The sequence below is a fragment of the Neopsephotus bourkii genome, unplaced genomic scaffold (assembly GCF_033783945.1).
Source record: "Neopsephotus bourkii isolate Nb327-2 ecotype Australia unplaced genomic scaffold, CSIRO-AGI_Nbou_v1 NB_1637, whole genome shotgun sequence".
Lineage (NCBI taxonomy): Eukaryota > Metazoa > Chordata > Aves > Psittaciformes > Psittacidae > Neopsephotus > Neopsephotus bourkii.
The window spans coordinates 9,350,105-9,374,332 of NW_026902112.1; the positions used below are offsets into that span (position 1 = coordinate 9,350,105).

The 24,228-nt window shown below is 45.0% G+C and overlaps 1 protein-coding gene and 1 long non-coding RNA gene across 25 annotated transcripts in view; one reads left to right on the forward strand and one right to left on the reverse strand.

Moving 5' to 3' along the window:
* The window catches only part of PTK2 (protein tyrosine kinase 2), a 201,829-nt gene that overhangs the window by 103,033 nt on the left and 74,568 nt on the right, over nucleotides 1-24,228 (reverse strand). For all 24 annotated transcript variants that reach the window (XM_061374197.1, XM_061374196.1, XM_061374183.1 and 21 more), the window contains 2 exons: nucleotides 12,708-12,934; nucleotides 2,220-2,386 (listed from right to left, as the gene is read on the reverse strand). In XM_061374197.1, coding sequence (XP_061230181.1) covers nucleotides 2,220-2,386; nucleotides 12,708-12,902 — 362 coding nt within the window. In that variant the 5' untranslated portion in view covers nucleotides 12,903-12,934. The remainder of the gene's footprint in view (nucleotides 1-2,219; nucleotides 2,387-12,707; nucleotides 12,935-24,228) is intronic.
* Nucleotides 1-24,228, forward strand: part of LOC133223477 (uncharacterized) — a 254,198-nt gene that overhangs the window by 92,227 nt on the left and 137,743 nt on the right. The gene's annotated exons all lie outside the window — the stretch shown is intronic.

Here is a 24,228-nt window from a genome sequence, read left to right on the forward strand (position 1 = left end):
TTTTCCACCACGATTTAGATGCATTTGGAATCTTCTGATGTTGGATGGAATTATCTTCATTGCCAGAGTATAAAATAAAATGGAAGAAGGATATTTGGTTTAATCCAGTTAAGAAGCACAACCATCCTTGAAGTAAATGTGCAGTGAAGAGGCAGGCACAGTCAATGAAAGGTTTCTGTCTGACCTTTCGTGCTAATCTTTCTTCTTGGTAGGAAAAGTTAATATTAGTAGTACTGATTGTGATCTAAAACAAACCAAAAAGCACCACAAAATAGTTCAGCCCTTTGCTATCTCACACAAAATACAGGTTTTTTATAGCAAGAAGGTCAGAGTGCTATGTAAAAGCAAATGTGAGGATGGGGGAAAAAGACACCCCATAAGCAGTGATTTCCTATCTGTCTTTTGCAATGTAACTGAGGTTATCACTGGCAAATCCTGAGTGCTCCTCAAACTGAACTGTTTGCCATAGGAAGTGACAGAATTTGGGGTGATCTTGCCCTCAAGTCATAGAATCCCAGACTAGTTTGGGTTGGAAGTGACCTTAAAGCTCATCCAGTTCCAACCCCTGCCATGGACAGGGACCCCTTCCACTAGAGCAGCTTGCTCCAAGCCCCTGTGTCCAACCTGGCCTTGAACACTGCCAGGGATGGGGCAGCCACAGCTTCTCTGGGTGACCTGTTCACTGTTATTTAACCTTCCTAAACTCTAACTACAGCCATGTTATCTCAAGCAGAGTCATATCCCTATATCTCCCCTTCGCTAGCTTGTCCTTGGCAGGTTATAAACTGTACAGCATTAAACAAAAGCTGCCTATAAAGAGGAGATTGATTTTTACTTTGGTAGCTTTTTATGTACAACCTACTGACAATCAGTGTAACCTCCAGTATCTGGGTGAGTGCAGGAGAAGGGCTGAGATCTGAACTCTTAACACTGTGGATATACAGCCCTTTAAATTTAGATGACTAAAAAAACCCCAAACAAATCACATAAGAGACAGTTACTGCTTTATTAACGCTATAGGAAGCTTTTAATGTAAGAACCATTCCAAGACTTCTCCCCCTTTACTAATCTAAATATTTTTACAAGGACTGTCATATGATCTTAAACACTCTGTGTTATGGTATTACAAATATGACAGCGGCGTTTTGATTCTGCACAGCAAACCTCTATGGGTTTAAAAGGTATGTCAGGCTGCGTACATGTGATAAAACATTAAATGACACCCTGGAAAGGTACTGAATAATTTACAGCTTATCATAGCTCTTTCGTGAGTATTTATACAATTCCTTTGCACAAACTTCAAAACAACAGCAAACTCTGATTGTAAAACTGATTTAACTTTGTTCTGTAACGTGTATAATGCAAGTTGTAATGCCACACATAAATGGAACTGACACTTGTACACTACGGAACAAATGTCCACAGCATAAATTATTTATACCTTATATGCAGCACTACTATCATGAAAAGGATTCCTGGATTCTCGGCTTCCCAAGCTGTGATTTCACTGTATTACCGATGAAAACTTTCTTGTGAGGTACAGAAGGGAAAAAACTGATGCACATCCCACCAACAATAAAATGTAGCATGGACAAAAGACAATGTGCAACATGAAAATGACTCAGAAGGGTGCCTGGGGACCTCAGAGCAGCTTCCAGTGTCTGAAGGGGGCTACAAGGATGCTGGAGACTTTTCATCAGGGACTGCAGTGACAGGACAAGGGGTGATGGGTTCAAACTGAAACAGTTCAGTTAGATATAAGGAAGAAGTTCCTTATTGTGAGGGTAGTGAGGTGCTGGCACAGAGAAGCTGTGGCTGCTCCATCCCTGGCAGTGTTCACGGCCAGGTTGGACAGAGCCTTGGGTGACATGGTTTAGTGTGAGGTGGCCCTGCCCATGGCAGGGGCTTGGAACTGGATGACCTTAAGCTCCTTTCTAACCCAAACCATTCTATGATTCCTGTTCCTATTTTATCCCTCTCCTAAATGCCAAGTTACCCTTATCTGTTCTCTTCAGTTTGCAAGAAGCTCCTTTCAACCACAAAAAACCCTTTAAAAGAAACACACCACCACTTACACCTTTGTGGTAAGTTTGGTGGTTTTATTTTTTCCCCCTATTCCACCACAAGAGGATTTTTCTTTGTGAAGCAATTACAGTTTTATTACAAGGAAAAAGACTTCAATGACTCCATTTTGGCACTGAACAGATTTGTAGCCTTACTTCCATTCCTCTGAAGGGTGGGCTAGTTCAAACTTCTCTCTCACATTGGATACCCCCATGTCCAAGTGCAGCCAGTGAACCTCCTCAGACTGCAGGTGACTGAGCCGTAACCCATAGCAGGCCACGTTTTTCACTTTGTGACTGTCCACGATCTTCTGAATTATGCCCTAAAACAGAGAAACACACACTTTTACCATGTGAAATATTACCATGGAATAACTCATACAAAACACTAAGCAATAAACCAGGTACCAGCCCGAGTAAAAACATCAAACACGTGCAATTGTAAGCTCCTATTTCAGACAAGCATTTACAACCTCTGATGTTTTCCCAGCATGGCTTCACAAAGCAGCAGTAAATACATTTCCATTTATCTTAAAAGAAGTAAGCTGCTATTTCCTCTGTGTAAAAGACAATAGTATAAAAGCCTATATATAAAAAGCACATTTGAGGAGAAAAGCAAGATGTATTTGTTCAAAAACCCCCACATCCAGCCCTTTAAAGAATTCTCTATCTACAAATGGAAAATCATCTCAGACTTTCATCCTATTTAATGCCGCAGCAGCAGGATTTGGTCGGTCACATCACAGCCCTTTGGTTTCCTTCCTCCTCATCCCCCATTTCATTTTCTCCCGAGATTCAGCACAGATCCTTTATAAAAGGAGGCAAGCAACAATTACTTGGGCAGATTCACAAACAAAACCAATGTCCCACTTGTTTGTCCTGCGATAAATCTCAGTGTTTGAGGCTCTCTGCTCACGAAAGGAACCTTCAGAAAGAATGACAACACTTTGCTGTTTCCCATCCGTGTCAGAAAGCTCCAACACACAGTAACTAAAATCCAGATGAGTTCCTGGATCATGGATTAGCAAGGTGCAGCCTGCCAGGCTGTCCTCCTCTTATCCACATTAGAAAGCCAGCAGGCAATCAGAGCCGCTGCCTACAAGCTCAAGGAGACAGGGCTTGTCTCTGCAAGGCAGCACATCCCCATCACTGCACAGTTCAGATCTCAGCAGGAGTACGGCTATCGCTGCTCCCAGACACTGCTTCCTTCAGGAGTTCAGAGTCCTTTGCTTCTGACCCTGTAATGGCCTTAAAGAGCTCATGTGGGAGTGTGTAAGGTTGGACTTGATGATCTTTAAGGTCTTTTCCAACTGAGCTGATTCTGTGTATAAGCATACGTATAATACACAAGCACACATATACATACAGATGCACGAGCTGCTGATTCTTCACTGAATTTCAGGCCACATCAACATGGAGCCAGTACTAAAGGAGCCACATCTGGGCTCCTGGAGTGAGTGAGGCAAAAGGCTTTTTACAGCATGAAACTGTTTCCCCAAGTTCATGATTTCATATCCCAAAGGAATTGCTTCAGACCCCAATTCTGCAAAGGCAGAAAACCGCAAAAGAGACGAAGGAAGCACTAAATCTGACTAGAGGGGGAAGATGACACATGTAGGAGGGGAATCGTGCTGCTGGTGAGGTGAGAGCGAGCTGTTAGATCAGCTCACACATCTTCTCCAACTGCAACCTCTAAATAACCTTGCAGTAGCAACACAGTGAAATGTACAGAAACAATAAAGGCTCTCCAGAAGGGAACACAACCTGTGTTCAGTAAGTTCACAGTCTGAATCCAAAGAGGTTCCACCAAGCCCAGCACCCTGCCTCCAACAGCAGTGGCCTGAGCATCCTCAGAAGCATCATTTGTATCGGTATCACTGTGTCTTCCAACACCCTTTGTCTTCTTCCATGTCCAGGAGCTGGACATCCGCTGCCAAGCGATGGAGAGCCCAAACTTGGAAGATGGACACAAACAGCAAAGCACGCAGGATGCATGTGGAAGACTACATCTGGCATGTGGCAGGGAGACTTAGGATAGCATGGATTGGGTTGGAAGGGACCTTAACGGTCATCCAGCTCCAACCCCTGCCACGGGCAGGGACACCTTCCACTAGAGCAGGTTGCTCCAAGCCCCTGTGTCCAACCTGTCCTTGAGCACTGCCAGGGATGGGGCAGCCACAGCTTCTCTGGGCACCCTGTGCCAGTGCCGCAGCACCCTCACAGGGAAGAGCTTCTGCCTAAGAGCTCAGCTCAGTCTCCCCTCTGGCAGGTTCAAGCCATTCCCCTTGGCCTGGCCCTACAGGCCCTTGTCCAAAGCCCCTCTCCAGGTTTCCTGTAGTCCCTTCAGGCACTGGAGCTGCTCTAAGGTCTCCCCAGAGCCTTTCTGTGGAACAAACACCCTAAGTGGCTTCTCTTTTTCATTTGATAGCTCATTCCAGATAGCAACAAACCACAGCCAGAACCTAAGCCTGATGGAGTAAGCCAATGTGGGGATTAACACACTCAGAATGGCTGCTCTGCAGGGGGAGCCTCTCAAGTGAAACATCTATTCACTTATTTCCTTTCTAATTAACGAACCAGGGAATTTGGGTGTTAGAAGATTTTGAGCCACACCTCCTATCAGCACCAACCAGCACCACACCAGTGGGTCCCTTCAGCAACAGGAGCTCACAGCAGAGGAAGTGCAGCTTATAAACAGTTCCCATGCAGTGGGACAGGGTTTGTTTTACCTGCCGGCTATTCCCAAAACAGCACAAGATTCATGCCCAAGACCTGCACTGGCACCACAGCCACAATCAGGTCAGCGTGTAACTGCAGTGGGGTAGTGAGCAACTACCTCGTGTTCTGGACAGGCTCCACAGAGCAAGCAGAGCATCAGACAAAGCCACTGCCATCCCTCCAGGATGGGTGACAGCTTCTCTTGTCTTTCAAGGCCACAACATGAGGAGCCCTGCCAGAAGCACGCCTGATGTTCCTTGGGGTAGTGATCAGAATGCTGAATCAGCTGTTTGCAGACAGTTGAACTGCTTCACCACTGCACAAGTGTGACTAAGATCCTGCTGGGAGATGCCACGACAATCCTCTAACTGAAAGCACAGCTAAGGAAACCTGCAGTCTCTGCAGGCTCTACTACAACCAGCCCTGTAGCTCAGGAAGCTCCTCAGATGCATTCCTGAGCAGGGAAAAAGCAGGTAGGGAACACCAAAGCTTCAACCTGGATTACAAACTTGACTCCAGCAGAAACCTCCTCCAGATTTCGCTTTGGGTGTATGCAAGATACCCACACGAATATCAGTTTCCATGAGGAGCTTTCATGTGTCTATTGTCATAAACACCCTCCAACTGTAAGGAAGTCGCACCACCATCTGCCCATTGAGTGCTGTTGCCTGCAATCACATTGACTTGCATTAGGTTTCCAGAGCTAACATGTACATCCTGACCATAAAATAGGTTGTACATCTGAGCAGAAGAGAATGGGAAGTCCTCAGAGGAACTTCTATCACTAATAGGGAAGTGATGGGTCACCTTTCCCTCCCTTTAACCCCGAAGAAGCTTTTCAATGGCTAGAAACCTAGTTAGCATTCATTCCTCCCCATTTGTCTGAAGAACCCACATATATTCAACACAGCTTGTTTTAAAACCAGATTAATATTTGTCCTTAATTAGGAGAATGTGCCCCAAAATAGAATTTCCAGCACAGTTTGTTCAGGAGGCTGCTGACAAATCAAGACAAGAGAAAGGCCGACAGGCACTGGACCCCTGTGCTCTTCCTGCATGTATCAGCAATACCCTGTGCTTCTGTAACTAAGGGGAAATGAACTGCTTGCTTGTAACTTAACAAGGCTGATGTGCTACACTGAGTGAATTGAAGTCGGAATATATAATCCCAGTGTGACTGCAAACCTCATTTCCCTATTTAGTAGGAAGGAGAAGGTGTCTTGTACTAGTCTCTTAAGTAGCACCTCTGACCCAAAACACTGTGTTAAAGTTTGTCAAGCACTTCAAATATGGCAAATGCTATTCATATATCAAGTATACAATCCTGGGTGTTATTATATGGGGAGCTTAAATGAAAAGCTGGACACAAGTAAACTATAAAGCTCTGATGCAGATGGATTTACAATTTCCATGAAGGAAAGCTCTAGCATCCCCTCACAGCACTAAAAGGCAGGCTGTCCTCTGATGAGCCCACGTCTGACATTCAAAGAGGAAAGCCCACATCCCTCCTCTTCTCATTCTTGTGCTACTTTCTCCTGTTCTGATCCAGCAAACACATTTGTACACATTGATCTAGCCCTTCTGGGTAACTGCCCCCAGTTTACATCCTGGGCATGATGTGCTGTGGTATGGAATACCCCTTTGGCCAGTTTGGGTCAGATGTCCTGTGCCCGCTTCCTCCCAGCTTCCCCTCCTCCCTGGCAGAGCATGAGGCTCACAAAGACCTTGGTCAGAGTAAACATTACTGAGCAGCAACTAAAACCATCGGTGTTATCAGTGCTGTTCCCAGGCTGGAAGTCAAAACACAGCACTGCAGCAGCTGCTAAGAAGGAGAAAAATGACTGCTACTGCTGAACCCAGGACACTCATACAATAAACAAGACTGGGGAACTAATCCAGCTGAGCAAGAGCTCTGCCACTGAAGCCCCGCAACAAGTATATATTGAAACTATAGCCTGAAAACACCTTATGCTGGTGCTGGGGATTTTGTCACCATGCAATACCATCAACTCAAGCAACACATCCACAGAAGTGCCTCAGTGTCTCTGTTGCTTAAGCCATACACAGATCTGTCACCCAAAGCACCTCTCCACACTCACTCGTAACCCCACAGGGAACCTCCAAGCGCACACTGAGAGCACTGACGGAGCAGAGCTGGAGCAGCATTCGAGCCTTCGCAGGTGAATCAGCACTTTTGTGATCCTACTGCACACTTCCCAAATAACAGTACTTTAAATGCTGACAGTTTCAGAAGCTTTACATCAAGAACCCACCAGAAATTGACAGAATCCCAGACTGGTTTGGGTTGGAAGGGATATTAAAGCTCATTCAGTTCCAATCCCTGCCACGGGCAGGGACCCCTTCCACTAGAGCAGCTTGCTCCAAGCCCCTGTGTCCAGCCTGCCCTTGAACACTGCCAGGGATGGGGCAGCCACAGCTTCTCTGGCCACCCTGTGCCAGCACCTCAGCACCCTCACAGGGAAGAGCTTCTGCCTAAGATCTAATCTAAATCTGCTCTCTTTCAGCTTAATGCCATTTCCCCTTGCCCTGTCACTACCTTCCCTTGTAAAAAGTTCCCTATCCTTGCAAAGTCTAAGAGCTTCCCTGGATCCAGCACTTGCATGGTTAAACGCTAATGCAGGACACGCTGTTAACTTGAAGCTACCCACAGATCCAGCTGTTATGTTATTTCAGATGTGTGTCTCATCCGAGGATATGAAGAGTATTTTGCACAAGCATTCTAAAGACCAAAGGTGGGTTTTGTCTGTCAGAATTAGATTCATTATCAGAAGACCATGTATCTTCTGGTTTGATACTGATTACAGTTGCAGGTCCATAGATTTGAGTTCTTGGTACTCAGTTCTCAGAAGGGAGGCATGTATTTAATAACAACACAGTCAGTGCTCTCAGTGACTGAGGTCAGACTGACAAACCTCTTGCCCTTTTTCAAGACAGGCAATATCCTTCTCGAGCAATGTCTGGAAAGCAGGAATGCTGCAGTGGGTGCTGAGGGATGCTCACAAATCAGGCTTTAATACCTTATTCCCTCAGCAGCACTGCAGTGCCAGCAGGAACAGGTATTTCCTTTCTTCCTGCAGTGTTCTCAACTGTGTCAGCCTGCAAGAGGATGCAGGTAACAAGACTGCAGAACTGATCTGGATTAAGAGCAACGCGAAGGCAATCATTCATTTTATCTTGGACTGAGGTTGCCAAACAGTCACACCACCTATGCCAGCACAGCTAAGGTCACAGCATGAGCAAACAAACAGCAAGAAGGAAGCTGGCACGGGTGCCAGGAGAAAGGCTTGTCTAACAGGGCATCATTTGAACTGTGGAGCCTGTTTCCATTCCTCCACCACAAACTGGATCTCCAGTCAAATACTCAGCTCTCCTGTATTGCTGGGTAAAAGTACAGCAACATGATGGGGCTTGAAGAGAGGCAAACAGGAAAGAACAACAAATCCTAACACAGTAATGCAGCCCAATAAACTGATTTAGCGATGTCTTGGCTGAATATGATTCAGCCCTTCGCATAGAATCAGTTGGAATTCCATGAGAAGGGCTGAAGCACATCCAGCATGCAGGTTGCTCCAAGCCCCTGTGTCCAACCTGGCTTTGAACACTGCCAGGGATGGGGCAGCCACAGCTCCTCTGGGCACCCTGTGCCAGCGCCTCAGCACCCTCACAGGGAAGAGTTCTCTCCCTCGTGATTTCCCCTCTTCCTACAAAATTCCAGTTTGGAATACACAATCTTCCAACCCCACATCCATGCCTTCTACCTGCGAAAAATAAGACTCTGCAGGTGAGTAGGGAAACTGATGAAACCGCTCTGGTCTTTGCCCATGATGCACAGACAGGACACAGGCAAGTCATGCCCCTTGACTTCAAATTTAAATTAGATATATCCTTAGCTAAGGATGTTCTTTTTTCCTTGTGCTTTTTGAGCTCTCATTCTGTCAGCATTCAAGAAGCCACCATGTCAGGGTGCTACTGCGGAGAAAGGGGGGAAAAGACATCTGAATGATGAACACGTTAAGAGGGCACTGGACACTGTATGTGTCAAAGGCTTCTGACCACGCTTCTCTCCAGCTCCAGAGGTAAGGACAAAGCTGACAGCTGAAGTTTTAACGCCACCTCTATCCATTTATGTTTCAGACAGAACTGGAAGAAAACCAACCTGTGTGTGATTCAAAGTATGACACATGTCTGCTAATAACCTCGTTTGAGAAGTCTGGTGGTTATTTCCACATAAATAATGTCATCTTTACTTCTCCCAACTACTACTCAAGAATCAAAAATAAGCTTTAAGGACTAGATGTTTAAAAGAAGGTGTAATGGATGCAAGCTGGGCACCTCGGGGTGGAAATGCAGCTTCCACATAAAGCCACCTATAAGGGCTCACATGTTTCCAGTGCCTGCTTTCCAAGCCCTCAATCTAAATGCACTGCATTCATTTATCAGATACAGAATATATTTCATGTGGAATATCCAATTCTGCTTCAACCCCACCTCCTGAAAGCAGAAAGGTGATTTACTCCTAACTGCTGATCCAGATGTGGTGGCAGTGTTTGCTTTCAGGATGCACTGGAAACCAAAGACATTCCATCTCAGCAACACCCACCCTCTTGCATGCCACACCTGAGGCTGTGAACAGGGCAGAGCATGCCCTGCATCCTCTCCGGCCCCAAAGCTGCAAATCCCTCTCTGTGAATATGCACGTAGACAACACATCCAAACAAGCCATGCCAAGATAAACAGGGAAGATAAACAGCCTTTCTTCCTCCAGCAAAGCATGGCTATCTATATACACATTTGTGGTAGGAGACCACTGTTTGTGCATTCATAAAAGCCTTATTTTCCCTTCTTCTCTTGGAAATGAAGCATGGCTTCAGTATAATGCCAAGGAGAAAAAAAGGATACAGAAAGCATGCCAGCTCTTTGAAATCCAAGAAAGCATTTCCAAGAATTGAAAAGCTGCCCTTGAATCCACTGCAGAAAACAGACTCATCCCTCCGAGGAAACAGCTGTCTCTGAGGGACTAAATCCATCCTGAGCAAGCAGAGGGCCACAGCCAGAAGTTCTCAAAGCAAGGCCTATGCACAGCCACACTGTTGTCTTGGTTAAAGGTATTTCAAGTCAAACAGCAATGACATCAGACCTTCAGTCTAGCTGCTTAAAGAAAGCTAAGCCTTGTTCATCTGAGCTTAACACGAGTTTTGTAATGAAAAGGGTTTCCCTACATGATCAAAGACTAAGGTATAGGAGGTATTCGCTGTCTGCACTCTAAGGAAGCCATAAAAGACATAGAAAACAGCCTTTCCTCTCATCCTTCACTGTCAAACACATACTTTCCATTGACAAACTTGACTTTGTTGGAAACAGATGTCAGAAATCACAATTCAGCGGAGAAAGTCCCACCCTGATTTCCCCCTGGTATCAGTACATTCCCCAAAGTCCTCTGCTTCACCTTGACTTGGCTCCCCTGGAGATTCCACACCAAGTCTGACTTCCTTTGGACGCTGGAAGGGTTCCTGGGCTGCCATCCCAGAGGAGCTGTGCTAACCAGGGAGTAGCCTTGAAAACCCTTCTTGCACTGCAGAGATGTCTCAAAGACATTCACCTCTGAATATCCTTACACAGCTCCTTGGGAACAAGCCAAAGACCAAACCCAGCACCAGCCTCCTCCTAGGTCTGTAATTCTATGTAGTTCTATTGCAGACCAGCTCCTCCACAAAAGGAAGGGGGATGATAAAACTAAGGCATAAAACCCCTTAAAGGTTATTTTAACCTTAAATTATTCAGCTTGCTGGAACAGCAGTCATTCCAATGGAATGTAGGCTTCTTCTCCAACAAGGGTTTACTGTTGCTAGAATAAATGTCAGGACATGGTAATGCATCAGTGCTGGATCTCTACTATGGAGTACCTGCACATTCAACAGTCACTGTCCCGGTTTAACAAAGTGAAGAACCACATTGACTGAAATAACAAAGTTTAAAAGCAACCCATTACATTCTGTATCAGGAAAGAACAATACAAAAACCCCACTACTTTTAGAAACAACAATCCCATTTAATGTGCACATAAGCAAGCTAAAAACTAAGGTAAGTCCCCAGTAACTGCTCCTAGCCTGTTCTTTTGATCCTGCTTTTATACAAAGCTATGACACATTTTTGCTTAGAACAAGGATTTGTAACCAGCAGCTTGAACTCAGCACTGAATTTCTTACAGGGAGTGTAAGTTTTGGATCCCTAAAGCCCATAACCACAGGTATTTCTGAGCTGGAGGAACCACAGATGTAATCTCAGCTTTTGTTTTTCAAGTTTCTATGCACTTCTTTGGAAAGATAACCTGGATTTCAAGTCCCATGTAAGGATCCATAGACATTCGTTCACAGTGGAGGCTTGCAAGGTTAAAAACATACTGAGACACACTTTTTCTTCCCTTGTACTAAGGAATACACTTCATGAAATGAATCAACCACATTAGGTGTCTCAAACCATCGTACTTGAGTCAGAGTGCTTCAAGTGGTACCCAAAACTCCCTATTCAATTTACTGCTGTTGATGATGATTCTTGTTGTTGCAGCTCTGTCTGCTCACCAAGTTCCTACACACAGATCTGAGCCCACTGAACTGACAAGAGAGAGCTTTTCTTATCATCACCACTGAAAATCCTTGAATTTCAAAGGTGTATGATCAGGGTCACAAGATCTACTTGTGAGGAATGCTGTCTGGTGTTTTCATACACAGCCATGATAGGAAATAAACAGGAGGAAGAGAAAACATTCAAAACCTCAGTCTTTTTTACTTGGTTTTCTCTTGCACAAAGGAAATGGTGGGCAGGAGTCAACAGAGCTCCTTCACTCCCAACAGCTCTCTTCAGCAGATTGGAACCAGGGTTTTGTTGTGGAATTCAATGTACATGCAGAGAATACAAACGTTGGCAGCAGGGAACAGATGGGAACCTGCTCCTACAGTAAGAGCCTCAGAGAAGGAAACAACCCCCCATACCACCTACCACCATGCAAGAGTCTGCTCTTAGAGAATCATTAAAAGCCAACCAAACCATGAAGCTTTAAAAGCATTTGACACGTTGAAGTGAGCTTCATTTCAGCTTAAATACCTCAACACCTCAAAAATTCAAGGAATAAGTGTAGCAAATGGTAAGCAAAGGCCCTAGCATTAGAAAGAACTCATGCTTCAGCATAACCACTAGGTTTCATGCACACCTAACAGCTCCACACACACCTCTCAGATTACAGACACTTAAAAGTTATTCTTAAAACTCCCCCAGCTTTGAGTTCTGTCCAACTAACTGAAGGACAAGCATGGTAAAAACACAAGCAGCTGGTGACGGGGGGGGAGAGGGGAACAAAGGGACTTACTGGGGGTAGAATGGACTCTTCAGCTCCATTTCCCCACACCATGGGGGAATGAGTGCTCAGGCAAGGCTGTTTTGTAATGTACACATTACATTTAAGCATTTTAAGCGTGTAAATACATACAACCTACATTTAAATATGCTAAATTATTTAGTTCATATGAAAAGTGTCACCTTCATTCCAGCTCTCCCTCCTGCCATAAGGGGTCACACAAGCCTTTGGGGAGCACGAAGTGCTATAAGTCAACTGACACACATCAGCAGTGCTATCCAGGCTGACAACCACTGGTGTAAACATCAAGTTTCTATTGTGCAGAAATGGGAAGAGTATTTGTTTAAGATAATACACAATCATACATCAGGTTTTGTTTGTTCTCAAGGAAAGCTGGTACCACATAGAGCTTTTCCTGAACTTACCCTTTACAACAGGTAAAGATTCTTTTAAAATGAACTGCAAACCTCCTGTTTGCTTTAACTTCCCATTTCTTGAGTGTTAAGTTAACACTTAAGCTAGAGATGGCCTGTGAATGCTCAAAGCAGACTTACTCGGACATCAGTAGCGTCTCCATGCCGGATGATGCTGGCCCACGTCGTCGGTTCACTGCTGTTTTCAAAGTAGTGGAAAACCTTTAAGACTCGTTCCATGGACCCTGGGGAACGCTCCATCCCAGTACTGAGATGAGTCTTTGCACTTGAACTTGGTGTATGATTCAAGTTGGGGTCAAGGTAAGCCGCTGCCATGGTTTTGCTAGATGCTAGGTATCTGTCATATTCTGGGAAAGGGAAACAAGAAAGAGATTCATTGTAGTTATACCTGGATCTTACACTGACTCACACAAAGCACTTACCAGAAATCCATACAGACTCATTTTTAAAGGGGAGTTTTGGAGTCCACTCCTAAAATAAGTTATAGATCTACAAATATAAAAACTACCTAGTTAATACTAGAGCAAGAGAACTGAATTTGAGCACCACAGTCATTAACAGAAGTGGTATCCAATTAGCAAGACTTCTTAGTTTCTCAATGACCTAACCAGGCCCCTGCAAATCCTTCAAGACCAAACAGCACCTCCCAGTTTTAACAGGAGTTCCCACCCTTATAATCTACCCAGGTTGGCCTTGGAACAAGCCTCTAAAGATCAGTATAAGGAAACCCCGACAGTCCAAACTGGAGACTCTCCACTAGGAAGCTGCGCACCAACACGAGGCTCTCCTGCCTAAGGCTAAGACACCGCCACATCAACTTACTTTGTGTTATTTTGGGAATCCAAAACCACCCAGAGATAGATTCATTATTCACTGAGGAACCATTAACACCACCAGTGTCCATCCTCTCATCAATTAGCGAGTAAGTGGCTAAGCTCTACCACCAACTGGCCCAGTTTCCACATGATTTCCAGTCTGGTAGCAAAGGCACGGCCCATGGTATGAGTTTGCATCTCTAACAAAAAAAAGAGAAAGCTGCCTCTTGGCTACTGCTGCAGCTTAGTCAGCCCCAAGCAGATGGTGTCTGAGAAATGAATGCAGTACAAGAGAAAAAGAGCAAACAAAACCTCCTCCCTCGCCTGCCACAGTCAGCATCATTCCAGTCTGCTGGCTGGAAACAGTAAAGAACTGCAGGGGTTTGCTCCAGGCCTTGGACAAGTGCGTGGAGCTTTCTGTACCCTCCTCCTCCTCCTCACAGCGAGTGGCCAGTGGGGAGGCTGTGTTGGAGATGTTAAAAATAAACTAAACTTGCTCTTTTTGGCACACACGGTGCTCCAAACGCCTTGCTGGCTGTAAAGCTGGCCTGTGAAAGGGGCTGGAGGAGAGGGAGACTGCTTCAGGACCGCTGCTGGGAGCCTCAGCCTTCATTTACCTACCTTTGAGGCAGAAGAGAGGCTGATGCTTCCAGATGAGCTCCTGCAATGCCTGGCTTCAACAGAGCTGCAGCCACCAACATGCCACCCTCCATGAAAATGGGGTTCAGGAAGCTATCAGGAACAAGGTGAAGGTGATTTGGGTTCTAGGACTGGCTTAGTTCTATACCACAGCTGCCTGGACTTGCTACAGATGTTAGAGAAGCACAGAGGGGAGCAGCAGAAGCAGCTGTGGTCAGGGGCAGGAGGGGAGACGTCTCCCCAACCAGTCATTACCCCAGCTCACCAGTCATGTCAAACCACACCATGAGCTCAGCTAACAGGAATCTAGCACCAGCAATATCAAGGCTTGAAATCTTCAGGCTGCAGAAAACAACATTTGCTAGAGGCTAAACCAGGACCTGACGTCTAAAACAAGTTTACCCAATTCAGACCTGCAAGACAGAGGCAACCAAGAGCCCATCTGAGCAGGGTGTCCTGAAGAAATGGTTGAATTGCATTCACCCAGCAGAACCAAAAGAACTTAAAATGGGCAGTAACTGGGTCAGACAAAAGGCCTCTGATGTCCTGCCCTGAGGGAAGATGGTAAGAACAGGCCAAGCAGACCTTTATCCCCAGTATTCTCCCATTGTCCAACCCCTGAGGACTTCCCCACTTCCCAAGCCCCAGCTTAGCTCCGTATCCCTGTTGCCTCTATTGGAAAACAAGAAACCATCAAAGCATTTGTACTTTGCTTTACTGTTCTCTTTTCTGGCTATCAATACCCATGTCTTAAGCCAACCTTAGGCCCACCTTAAAACCCTTCCTCCCATCCACCCTACAACACCAGATACAGATCTCTCAGCAACATTACTCTTGCCTTATCCTCACCAAAAGGCCTTGCAAGCTGTTTTCATACAAACCCTGACTTGAAAGCTGAATCAGGTATAAGAATCTCCCCTGTGGCAAAGTAATACTGGGGAGACATGACCATACATGCTCCTCACTGCAGGCTCCTCTCCTGTGTGGTTAAAACAGCCACAGGGCAGAGTTTCACCAGGACAAATTCATGTAGATGGAGCCCTTCCATAGTGCAACTGCTGGAATGAAATGGCATTTTCAGGCTTAGACATGGGCCACTTCTGCCTTATGTTCTTTCTCCTTCAGAACAAGCTACCCTACCTTCAAAGTCACGAGTAAAAGCATTAAGCTCTTCTTGTGAGACCTCACCTGGAGTACTGTGTGCAGTTCTGGTGTCCTCAACATAAAAAGGACATGGAACTGGTGGAACAAGTCCAGAGGAGGCCATGAGGATGATGAGGGGACTGGAGCACCTCCCATATGAAGATAGGCTGAGAAAGTTGGGGCTGTTCAGCCTGGAGAAGAGAAGGCTGCATGGAGACCTCAGAGCAGCTTCCAGTGTCTGAAGGGGGCTATAGGGATGCTGGGGAGGGACTCTTCATTAGGGACTGTAGTGACAGGACAAGGGGTAATGGGTTAAAACTTAAACAGGGGAAGTTTAGATTGGATATAAGGAAGAAGTTCTTTACTGTGAGGGTGCTGAGGCACTGGAATGAGTTGCCCAGGGAAGTTGTGAATGCTCCATCCCTGGCAGTGTTCAAGGCCAGGTTGGACAAAGCCTTGGGTGACATGGTTTAGTGTGAGGTGTCCCTGCCCATGGCAGGGGGTTGGAAATGGATGATCATAAGATCCTTTCCAACCCTAACTATTCCATGATTCTAAGCTCTAGTTCAAGCTTAAGCAAGGAAGATTTGCTACAAACTAAACCAAGACAAGTATCTATTTTAGTAAAGGAGAACTAAAAGGAAGCCTGTTTTAATCCTAATTCACTGTATTCCATCCACTAACAGACACATTCATCAGGTTTTACTTGGCAGAAGAAGAATAAGGAGAAAAGCTACAGGAAAATACCAAAACAAGCATTTAGATGTTTGACCACAGGCTTAAATATGCACAATCTGCATCCCTTGGGAGCAGCAAACAGGAAAGTGATGGAAGACATCAGTTTCTACATGCAAAAGTGCTCTTAGGTGGTGGAATTTGAGTGGACAAACAACACACTATTAAAATCATTTAGCTGTTCATCACATTGAGGGGAACATGTTGAATCAAACATCACACTGCCTGTACTGGGTACAGGGCATTGTCAGTTTTCACCAGGTTTTATGGGACAAAGGTTTTAAAAGGTGAAACCACCGCTATGCAAAATCAGAAGAGCAGTTTTCCTTCGGGATTTGATCATCATTGGGTTCCTTATAATTTCTTTTAAAAACCCCAATGCTTGCTTTATGAGGTACCAAAAGAACAATAAATGGCATAGCTCAAGCTACAGAAACACATGCTGTACCCTCTGGTTATGGACCTATTAACATTCCCATTAAAGCCAGCCCCTGGGTTTGAGTTTGTAATGTGACTGTAAAACTCTGCCTGAGGCCAAAGCTTTGTAAAGCAGAGCTGCTCTCCAGCCAGGAGAGTTAAAAAAGCAGTTTACAACAAGTAGGTTGCTTTACAATGCAAAGAAAGTTAAGATTCCACGGCTAAGATGCTTATTTAGGCTCTTCTAAATTCAAACCAGCCTGGTTTTTAATCCTGCCCTTACAGATCTCAGTTTAAAAGAGTACCTTTAGTACCTTTGGTATTAACAGACAAGTACTATGCTGTTACGGAGCAGAAAAACACTACAGGCAACTAAAAAAGTAGACTTAGATTAGCTAAAAGCAAAAAGTTTGGATACAAGGATGTTGGATCTAAGGCAGAAGCTCTTCCCTGTGAGGGTGCTGAGGCGCTGGCACAGGGTGCCCAGAGAAGCTGTGACTGCCCCATCCCTGGCAGTGTTCAAGGCCAGGTTTGACACAGGGGCTTGGAGCAAGCTGCTCTAGTGGAAGGGGTCCCTGCCCATGGCAGTAGGGGTTGGAACTGGGTGAGCTTTAAGGTCCCTTCCAATCCAAACCATTCCATTAGCAGCTGTATAATGCATTAAAACCTAAACAGAACTGTTCCTCATAGTAGCACTGGCAGATGGCCAACACCACAGCCTTCCCCAGCTCATGCCACATGGAACCAGGCTGTAATCACTCACACTATGACTTCACCTTGTCCTTTGTCGATACGACATTTTATAATATTGCTCAACTTCTCATCTCAGGCTTGAAGGCATCAACATCTGTGAGCTAAAGGGCACATTTCTGCAAAATAACTTAGTCCATCTCAATTCAAACCTATAAAAACCTGTGAGAATCTATAAAATCTCTTAAAAATGTAAGAATCTATAAAAAAGACAATAAAAATTCAGAGCTCATTTCTTCTCTGGTCCTGGTGTAATAATTCTACAAGACTTAAAATAGTAATGCTATTAAATAGAAATAAAAGCCTTTAAGTTACACCTGCATCCATGAACAAAGCTGCTTTAGTAGTCTGACAAGTCTGACAAGTCTGACAGTCACAGAATGCTTTGGGTTGGAAGGGACCTTAAAGATCACCCAGTTCCAACCTGGAAACCACCTTCAGAGAGAAATATCTGGATGCCCTGGGGGACAACAAGCCAACCAGGAGCCCTTGCAGCAAAGGTAGGTAGAGTATTGACAGCAGGTTGAGAGAGGTGATCCTTCCTTTATTCAGTACTGGTGAGGGGTATTGGGAGCGCTGTGCCCAGTGCTGTGCTCTCCAGTACAAGACAGGGACATACTGGAAATGCTCCAGTGAAGGACCGCAAGGATAATTTGGGGGTTTGAGCATCTGTTATACAAGAAGATAAGAGAATGGTTTGGCCTTGAGAAGGCTCAGGGGAATCTTACCAATGTGTGTAAATACCAGTTAAAATGGAGCCAGATTGTTCCCAGTGATGCTCAGTGAGGACACAAGGCAAGGGGCAAAAATGTGACAGGAATTCCCATTTAAATAGAAGAGAAAGGTTTGAACACATGGGTCAGTGGTGGACTTGGCAGCAGTCCCTGAGCAAAGGTTGGGTTTGAAGATCTTAAAGGTCTTTTCCAATTCAGCCAATCCTATGATTGTACACAGGGTAGGTGAACACTGCAACAGGCTGTCCAAAGAGACTGTGGAGTCTCCACTCATGGAGATACTCAAACCATGACTGGACACAGCCCTGACCAAGCTCTGAGCAGGGTGCTTGGACCAAAATCTCCAAAGGTCCCTTCCAACCTCAGCAATTTGGCAATTAAGAAGAAATTCTTATTTCACACTCTAAATTCCTTGGAATTCTCCATAATCCATCTCACATCACACAGTAAACGTCTCATGAATTTCAAGCTCAATCCATTTTCACAGCTCGTATTAAATCCTGCTGTAGCTCACCTTGCAAATATTAACTTGACTATCTGAACCTCACAGAAAGGAAGGATGCTGAGTACAAGTTTAACTGTGCTCCCCATGACAAGGTTTGTATTTTCAGGAGCCTGTGTTAGAAGTCAGCACATTGCTGACTTTCGACATGCCATCTCAGATGGTATTCATCTCATATGGCATTCACTTCATACAGCTTTAAACAGAACGAAGGTAGACTGAGATGAGATGTAAGGAAGAGACTGTCCTCCTTACAGTGAGAACACTAGCACAGGTCACCCAGAGAAGCTGTGGCTGCCCCATCCCTGGCAGTGTTCAAGGCCAGGTTGGACACAGGGGCTTAGAGCAAGCTGCTCTAGGGGAAGGGGTCCCTGCCTGTGGCAAGGGACTGGAGCTGGATGAGCTTTAAGGTCCCTTCCAACCCTCTGTGATTCTATAATCTCCTTATATATATATTTATCATAAGATCTGGTCCCAGCACTTACTGTTGGACATGCTGTGTGTCACTCGCTGAAATCCTTCTTGGCAGCACTTAAAAAACACGTGTCTTCTAAGAAAACAGTCACAGCATATGCAATCAGATGCTTCTGTGGCATGGGTGTAGACTTGGAGTGCCTGGTTATGGCAACAGTACCGTTCCCAGAAGATCAGGACAATGGAACAGTGGAAAAAGCTCAAAGCAGCACCCCTAGAACATGTACATGCCACAGGCCAGAAGCAGCGAACGTGCTTGGTGTGCACAAGGAGTTTTGCATTTATCTGATGTTAACATCTCCTTACACATTTAAAGATAATGAGTTAAGGTGAAACTTGTAAGTTCTTTACTGTGGGGGTGGTGAGGCACTGGAATGGGTTGCCCAGGGAAGCTGTGAATGCTCCATCCCTGGCAGTGTTCAAGGCCAGGTTGTACAGAGCCTTGGGTGAGATGGTTTAGTGTGAGGTGTCCCTGCCCCTGGCAGGGGGTTGGAACTGGATGATCTTAAGGTCCTTTCCAACCCAAACCATTCCATGATTGTATAAAAACCATTAGATGTGATTTCAAATTAGGGACAAACACAAAAGGAGAGGAGAAAGGGTAATTTTTTCCTATTATCATCACTTTTGCCTCCAGAAACAGTGAATAATTTCACCTATTTCCATAAATCACATTGGGAAGTCCCTGTTTGTTTCTACTGAGTTTATTTTTCTTGTTCTCTGTCTTTCAGCTAATGCTGATGTTCAAAAGCAGAAGAGAAAAGCAATGATCCTTTTTTCCACCTTAGACAACTTTCAGCTGTATTCACTCTTCTTGCTAATATCTGCTATGGCTGCACCCAAAAATGCATTTCTTTCTCCTGCTGCCTCTTCTCTGATCTCCTCCTGGCCACTGCTCTCGCCCTACTCCTCCAGGTATGTATCTACATATATGCATTTTTAAGTACATTCTTTGCAGTCAAAAGCACTGATCAAGGCCCTCACGTCAAAGTATAAAACAGCCTGCGCAGCCACATTAAAACCATTCCAAGATTGAGCTTTTAGTATCTATTTTAGTCTAAGTTGACAAACCAAATGTTTCACTACATCCATGTTCCTCTGAACACCTTTACCCTCAGGGAACAGTTCCTAAACAGTAACTCTGCATCTCAATACAGTCCAAAGCACACATGTATGGTTTTTCTTTCTTTGCAGAGTTAAACATTATAGAAATACACTAGCAAACAGGAAAAGATAATAGAGACCAATGTCAAAACACGTTTAACAATGCAGGTTGCAAACGGGCAACCCGTGTTTTAGAAGATGAAACATTCAGGGGCGCATGAAGAGGAATTCAGCAGAAGCACGGACTAAAAGATGCATATGAATCAAAGCAGCCTGACAACCTTCGGCCTGTTACAAGTGTATCACAGCAACAATCAATTAATAAATTGTATGCATCATCTAAACTAATTGAAACAAGGGCATACTCCATGTACAGGCTGTCTTAAGGACCTGTACATTGCTATTGCTCAGTGCTACAGAAGCCTGGACCTTGGGTGGCACTGAGCCTTGGAATGAAGAAACAGGAAAGGTTCAGGGTACTGATAATCAGATGAACTCTCAGTGCTGCAAAGCAGCAGCTCACATTTACCAAGATGTGACCCCAAGGATGCTGGGTTATATCAAAGAGCATCACCAGCAGAGATAAAGTTTATGTCCCACTCAGCACTTGTCAGGCCACATCTGGAATACTGTGTTCAGTTTTGGTCCCCGCTATACAGAAAAGATGTGGACAGGCTGGAGAAGGGCCACTAAGTTGATCCAAGGATTGGGAAGCCACTGAGGAAAAGCAGAGAGAGCTAGGTCTGTTCAGCCTAGAGAAAAGAAGGCTCAGGGGTGACCTTACCACCATGTTCCAGTATTTAAAAGGTGGCTACAGAGAAGACAGAGACTCCCTTTTTTACAAGGAATCAAATGGAAAAGACAAGGGATGATGGGCACAAGTTACCCCTGGGGAGATTCCAACTGGACACAAGAGGGAAATTTTTCCCAGTGAGGACAATCAACCATTGGAATCATCTCCCCAGGGAAGTGGTGATTCCCCAGTGTTGGACATGTTCAGGATTCAGCTGCACAGGGTGCTGGGCCATGCAGTCATGCTTTGCCTGGACAGGTTGGACCAAATGACCCTTGAGGTCCCTTCCAATCTGGGATTCTATGAAGATGTCTTGCCCTCTTGTCATCCTACAACATTCAAAATGGTACCCATCCTTCTCAGCACTGATCCCACAGGATTAAGTCCCAACATACCTCACACACAAAGTTTAACCCAATTTTAATTGTAACATTGCATAACCTGTGCTATCAACAACTCCCTCTGGAGTTGGCACTCATTCCTACTTTTAATATTTAAAAATTTAATAGGGAGGAAACATCAGTTGTGTTGGGAATACAAAGAAAATCAGTGTTTGTATATGCTTTAATTAGACTAAAGTATCCAGCTGGATACTCTGCTGAGTTCTCAACAGTGCTCTGAACCTGTGCTGTGGCTCCTTGGCACCACTGATAGCCAAGCAAACACTCATCTACCCTTATATAGAATCACAGAAGAGTCTGGGTTGGAAAGGACCTTAAGATCATCCAGTTCCAACCTCCTGCCATGGGCAGGGACACCTCACACTAAACCATGTCACCCAAGGCTCTGTCCAACCTGGCCTTGAACACCGCCAGGGCCAACATGGCCCACGGCAATGGGTTGGAACTGGATGATCTCAAGGTCATTTCCAACCATAACCATGCTGTGATTGCATGGAACAAACAATTCAGTTAAGTGTCTCCATTTTGAAGCTGCACTTCTGGTTGGCAGCAGCCTTCCTGTGGACATCAGAACATGAGAGTGAAGCCATACGAATTCAAGTATCTTTTCTGATACTGAAATATTGCCCTATGGAGGCCCTACATAACACAAGCTCTTCCTCTCAGCATCTCTGTAACTAAATAGAAGCAGTGGGAATTTACTGTCTTTCCAGAGTAGTAGAAACTAATTAGAATTAGTGATAATGAAAGTGTAGGGCTCAGATATTAAAAAACAGAAGTGCCTGAAACCAGAGGGAGCTAAAGAAAGCAATGAGGTATACTGGCTATGCACTAGCATAGCTTCATACGACTGGGTTTGGCTATGGTTTCCCTGGTCATGGCAGGGAACGTTGGAACTAGATGATCTCAAGGTCCTTTACAACCCAAACCATTCTGTGATTCCACAGGTCTCACTTTAAACCTGTCTTTCCTAGTTTTATGTGACTAAATAGCATCCCAGCCCTACACAACATTCCACTGTCTAGGCCTTTCCATTTTAACCTCAATGTAGCTGCAACCAGAAGCAGACATCAGATAAAGGCACTGGGGTGCTGGAAAGGAACAGAGCAGGCCAACAGCCATGTTGTTGTGTTGCATGACAACGGCCTTGACAAAACTCCATGACCTGTAAAGCTTTACTTCACTGTGCTCTGGCTCAAGTGTTCCCCACAGTCAGTAACTACAGGTTCTGGTTTACAGGCAGAAATGAAGAGTAACCTGACTCTTATTCAGGTCCTCGAACAGAAGTTCAAAGTACACTGACCGTAATAGTTTGCCACATTACAAGGTTTTTGGTATCATGCTTCAGTGCATCTCTACATACACGCAGTAGAAAAGTGACTTTCACAGTTGGGGTTGCTGGAACTGGGGTTGCTGGAACTAAGTGCCTCCTCACGTATGATCTTGAACAATGTGATATTCCTTTGGATTCTCCTAAGAATCAAAGCTCTTGGCTCCTCAAGACTCTGTGCTGTGTTTGAGGACCCAAAGAGCAGCTGCATCATTCTTCAGCTAAGCATTTGTTTCTCCAAGTCTCCATCTACTGCAGCCAAAGACAGAAGAGAAAGCAGAAGCAGCCCTCTTGAAGGTGGCATTTGACTTAATGGTTGAGTTAAAGGGGTAATGCCTGGTAAGACACCAGTTGGTGGCTTCCAGGATTCAGGTACTGACACAATCATGAAACAGACACAAGGCCAAACCTCAGCTAAGTCTCAATACTCTGGTTAAGTCAAGCTAGAATAGATATATACTCCATGGCCCATTTCAAGAGTTTAACTTAAAACACAAAATAAAACTCGACATAGCCTTAAAAAGGCAACTTAAAACACTTAAATCACTCAAAACTCTACATCAAAGCCCTCTCCAGACTTCTGGAATCAATAGTAATGATTCCATATTGCCCTGTGCCACATAAGATTTATTGGTTCTCTAACAGTGCTTTCATCCTGGGGGATCTTCTGGGCATGCTGGGTAGGGCTGAACCCAAACCCAGGACCTCCACTCTTTCACTCATACAATGATTTGGTTTGGAAGGGACTCCTCTGCCACAGGCAGGGACCCCTTCCACTGGAGCAGGTTGCTCCAAGCCCCTGTGTCCAACCTGGCCTTGAACACTGCCAGGGATGGGGCAGCCACAGCTTCTCTGGGCACCCTGTGCCAGCGCCTCAGCACCCTCACAGGGAAGAGCTTCTGCCTAAGAGCTCATCTCAATCTCCCTCCTCTTTTGGTTTAAAGCCATTCCCCCTTGTCCTATATTATACGCCCTTGTTCTCCAAAGGCTAAGGTATCTTGGATCTGTGCCCTACAGCAAGAGAAATTCTGTTACAATTCAGCTTCATTGGTTTAAGTCAGTTCAAATTGTTGAAGAAATCATGCAGGAACACCTCACAAGCACTCCACAACAGCATGTGTGGCACTGCTTTCCTCTCTCCTCTGGGCATATCAAGCATCCTGGGTTAGAACTATGCCATGCTTCACACTGCACAGGCAATCAATACAACACAACCTTTGCCACCACAAGCTCCAGGCTGTTGCTTTAAAGCAGCTGTGTGTGGTGGCTCTTGTCATCCATCTCAGTCCGCCTGAACAAATCCAGATATGGAATCATTTCATTGCAAACAACTTGGAGTGGGGTCGGAAGCGTCAAGTATTCAATTGCTGCATGTTTTGAGGGAAGATCAGGAGTAAAATTCACTTCCCGCATTCTCTGGCAGCCCCACTGAGCACAACCATAATAACAGATCTACCAGCAACCTGCTTAAGCACATTACCAGTGTGTGCTGTCCCCATCAGGTGAGGACAGAGCACACAAGGGATGATGGTGTGACACCTTCATGGTCAAAAAATGAGGGCAAGCCTGAAGAAATTGAGTAAGGTTTCAATACTTCCACAAGAACTTATTGCATCTTATTATATCAGATCACAGAGAAACATTAGAACACTCCTAAAGATGAAACTGTTACTTTATACAGCATTTTTATTCCATTCTTTCCCTGGAAATAATACATCAATTCCCCACCACATCCTAATGATGAAATACGCAATTTGTGCCCCACAATCCAACCATTTGCAGAACCAGTAGGTGGTGAGAAATG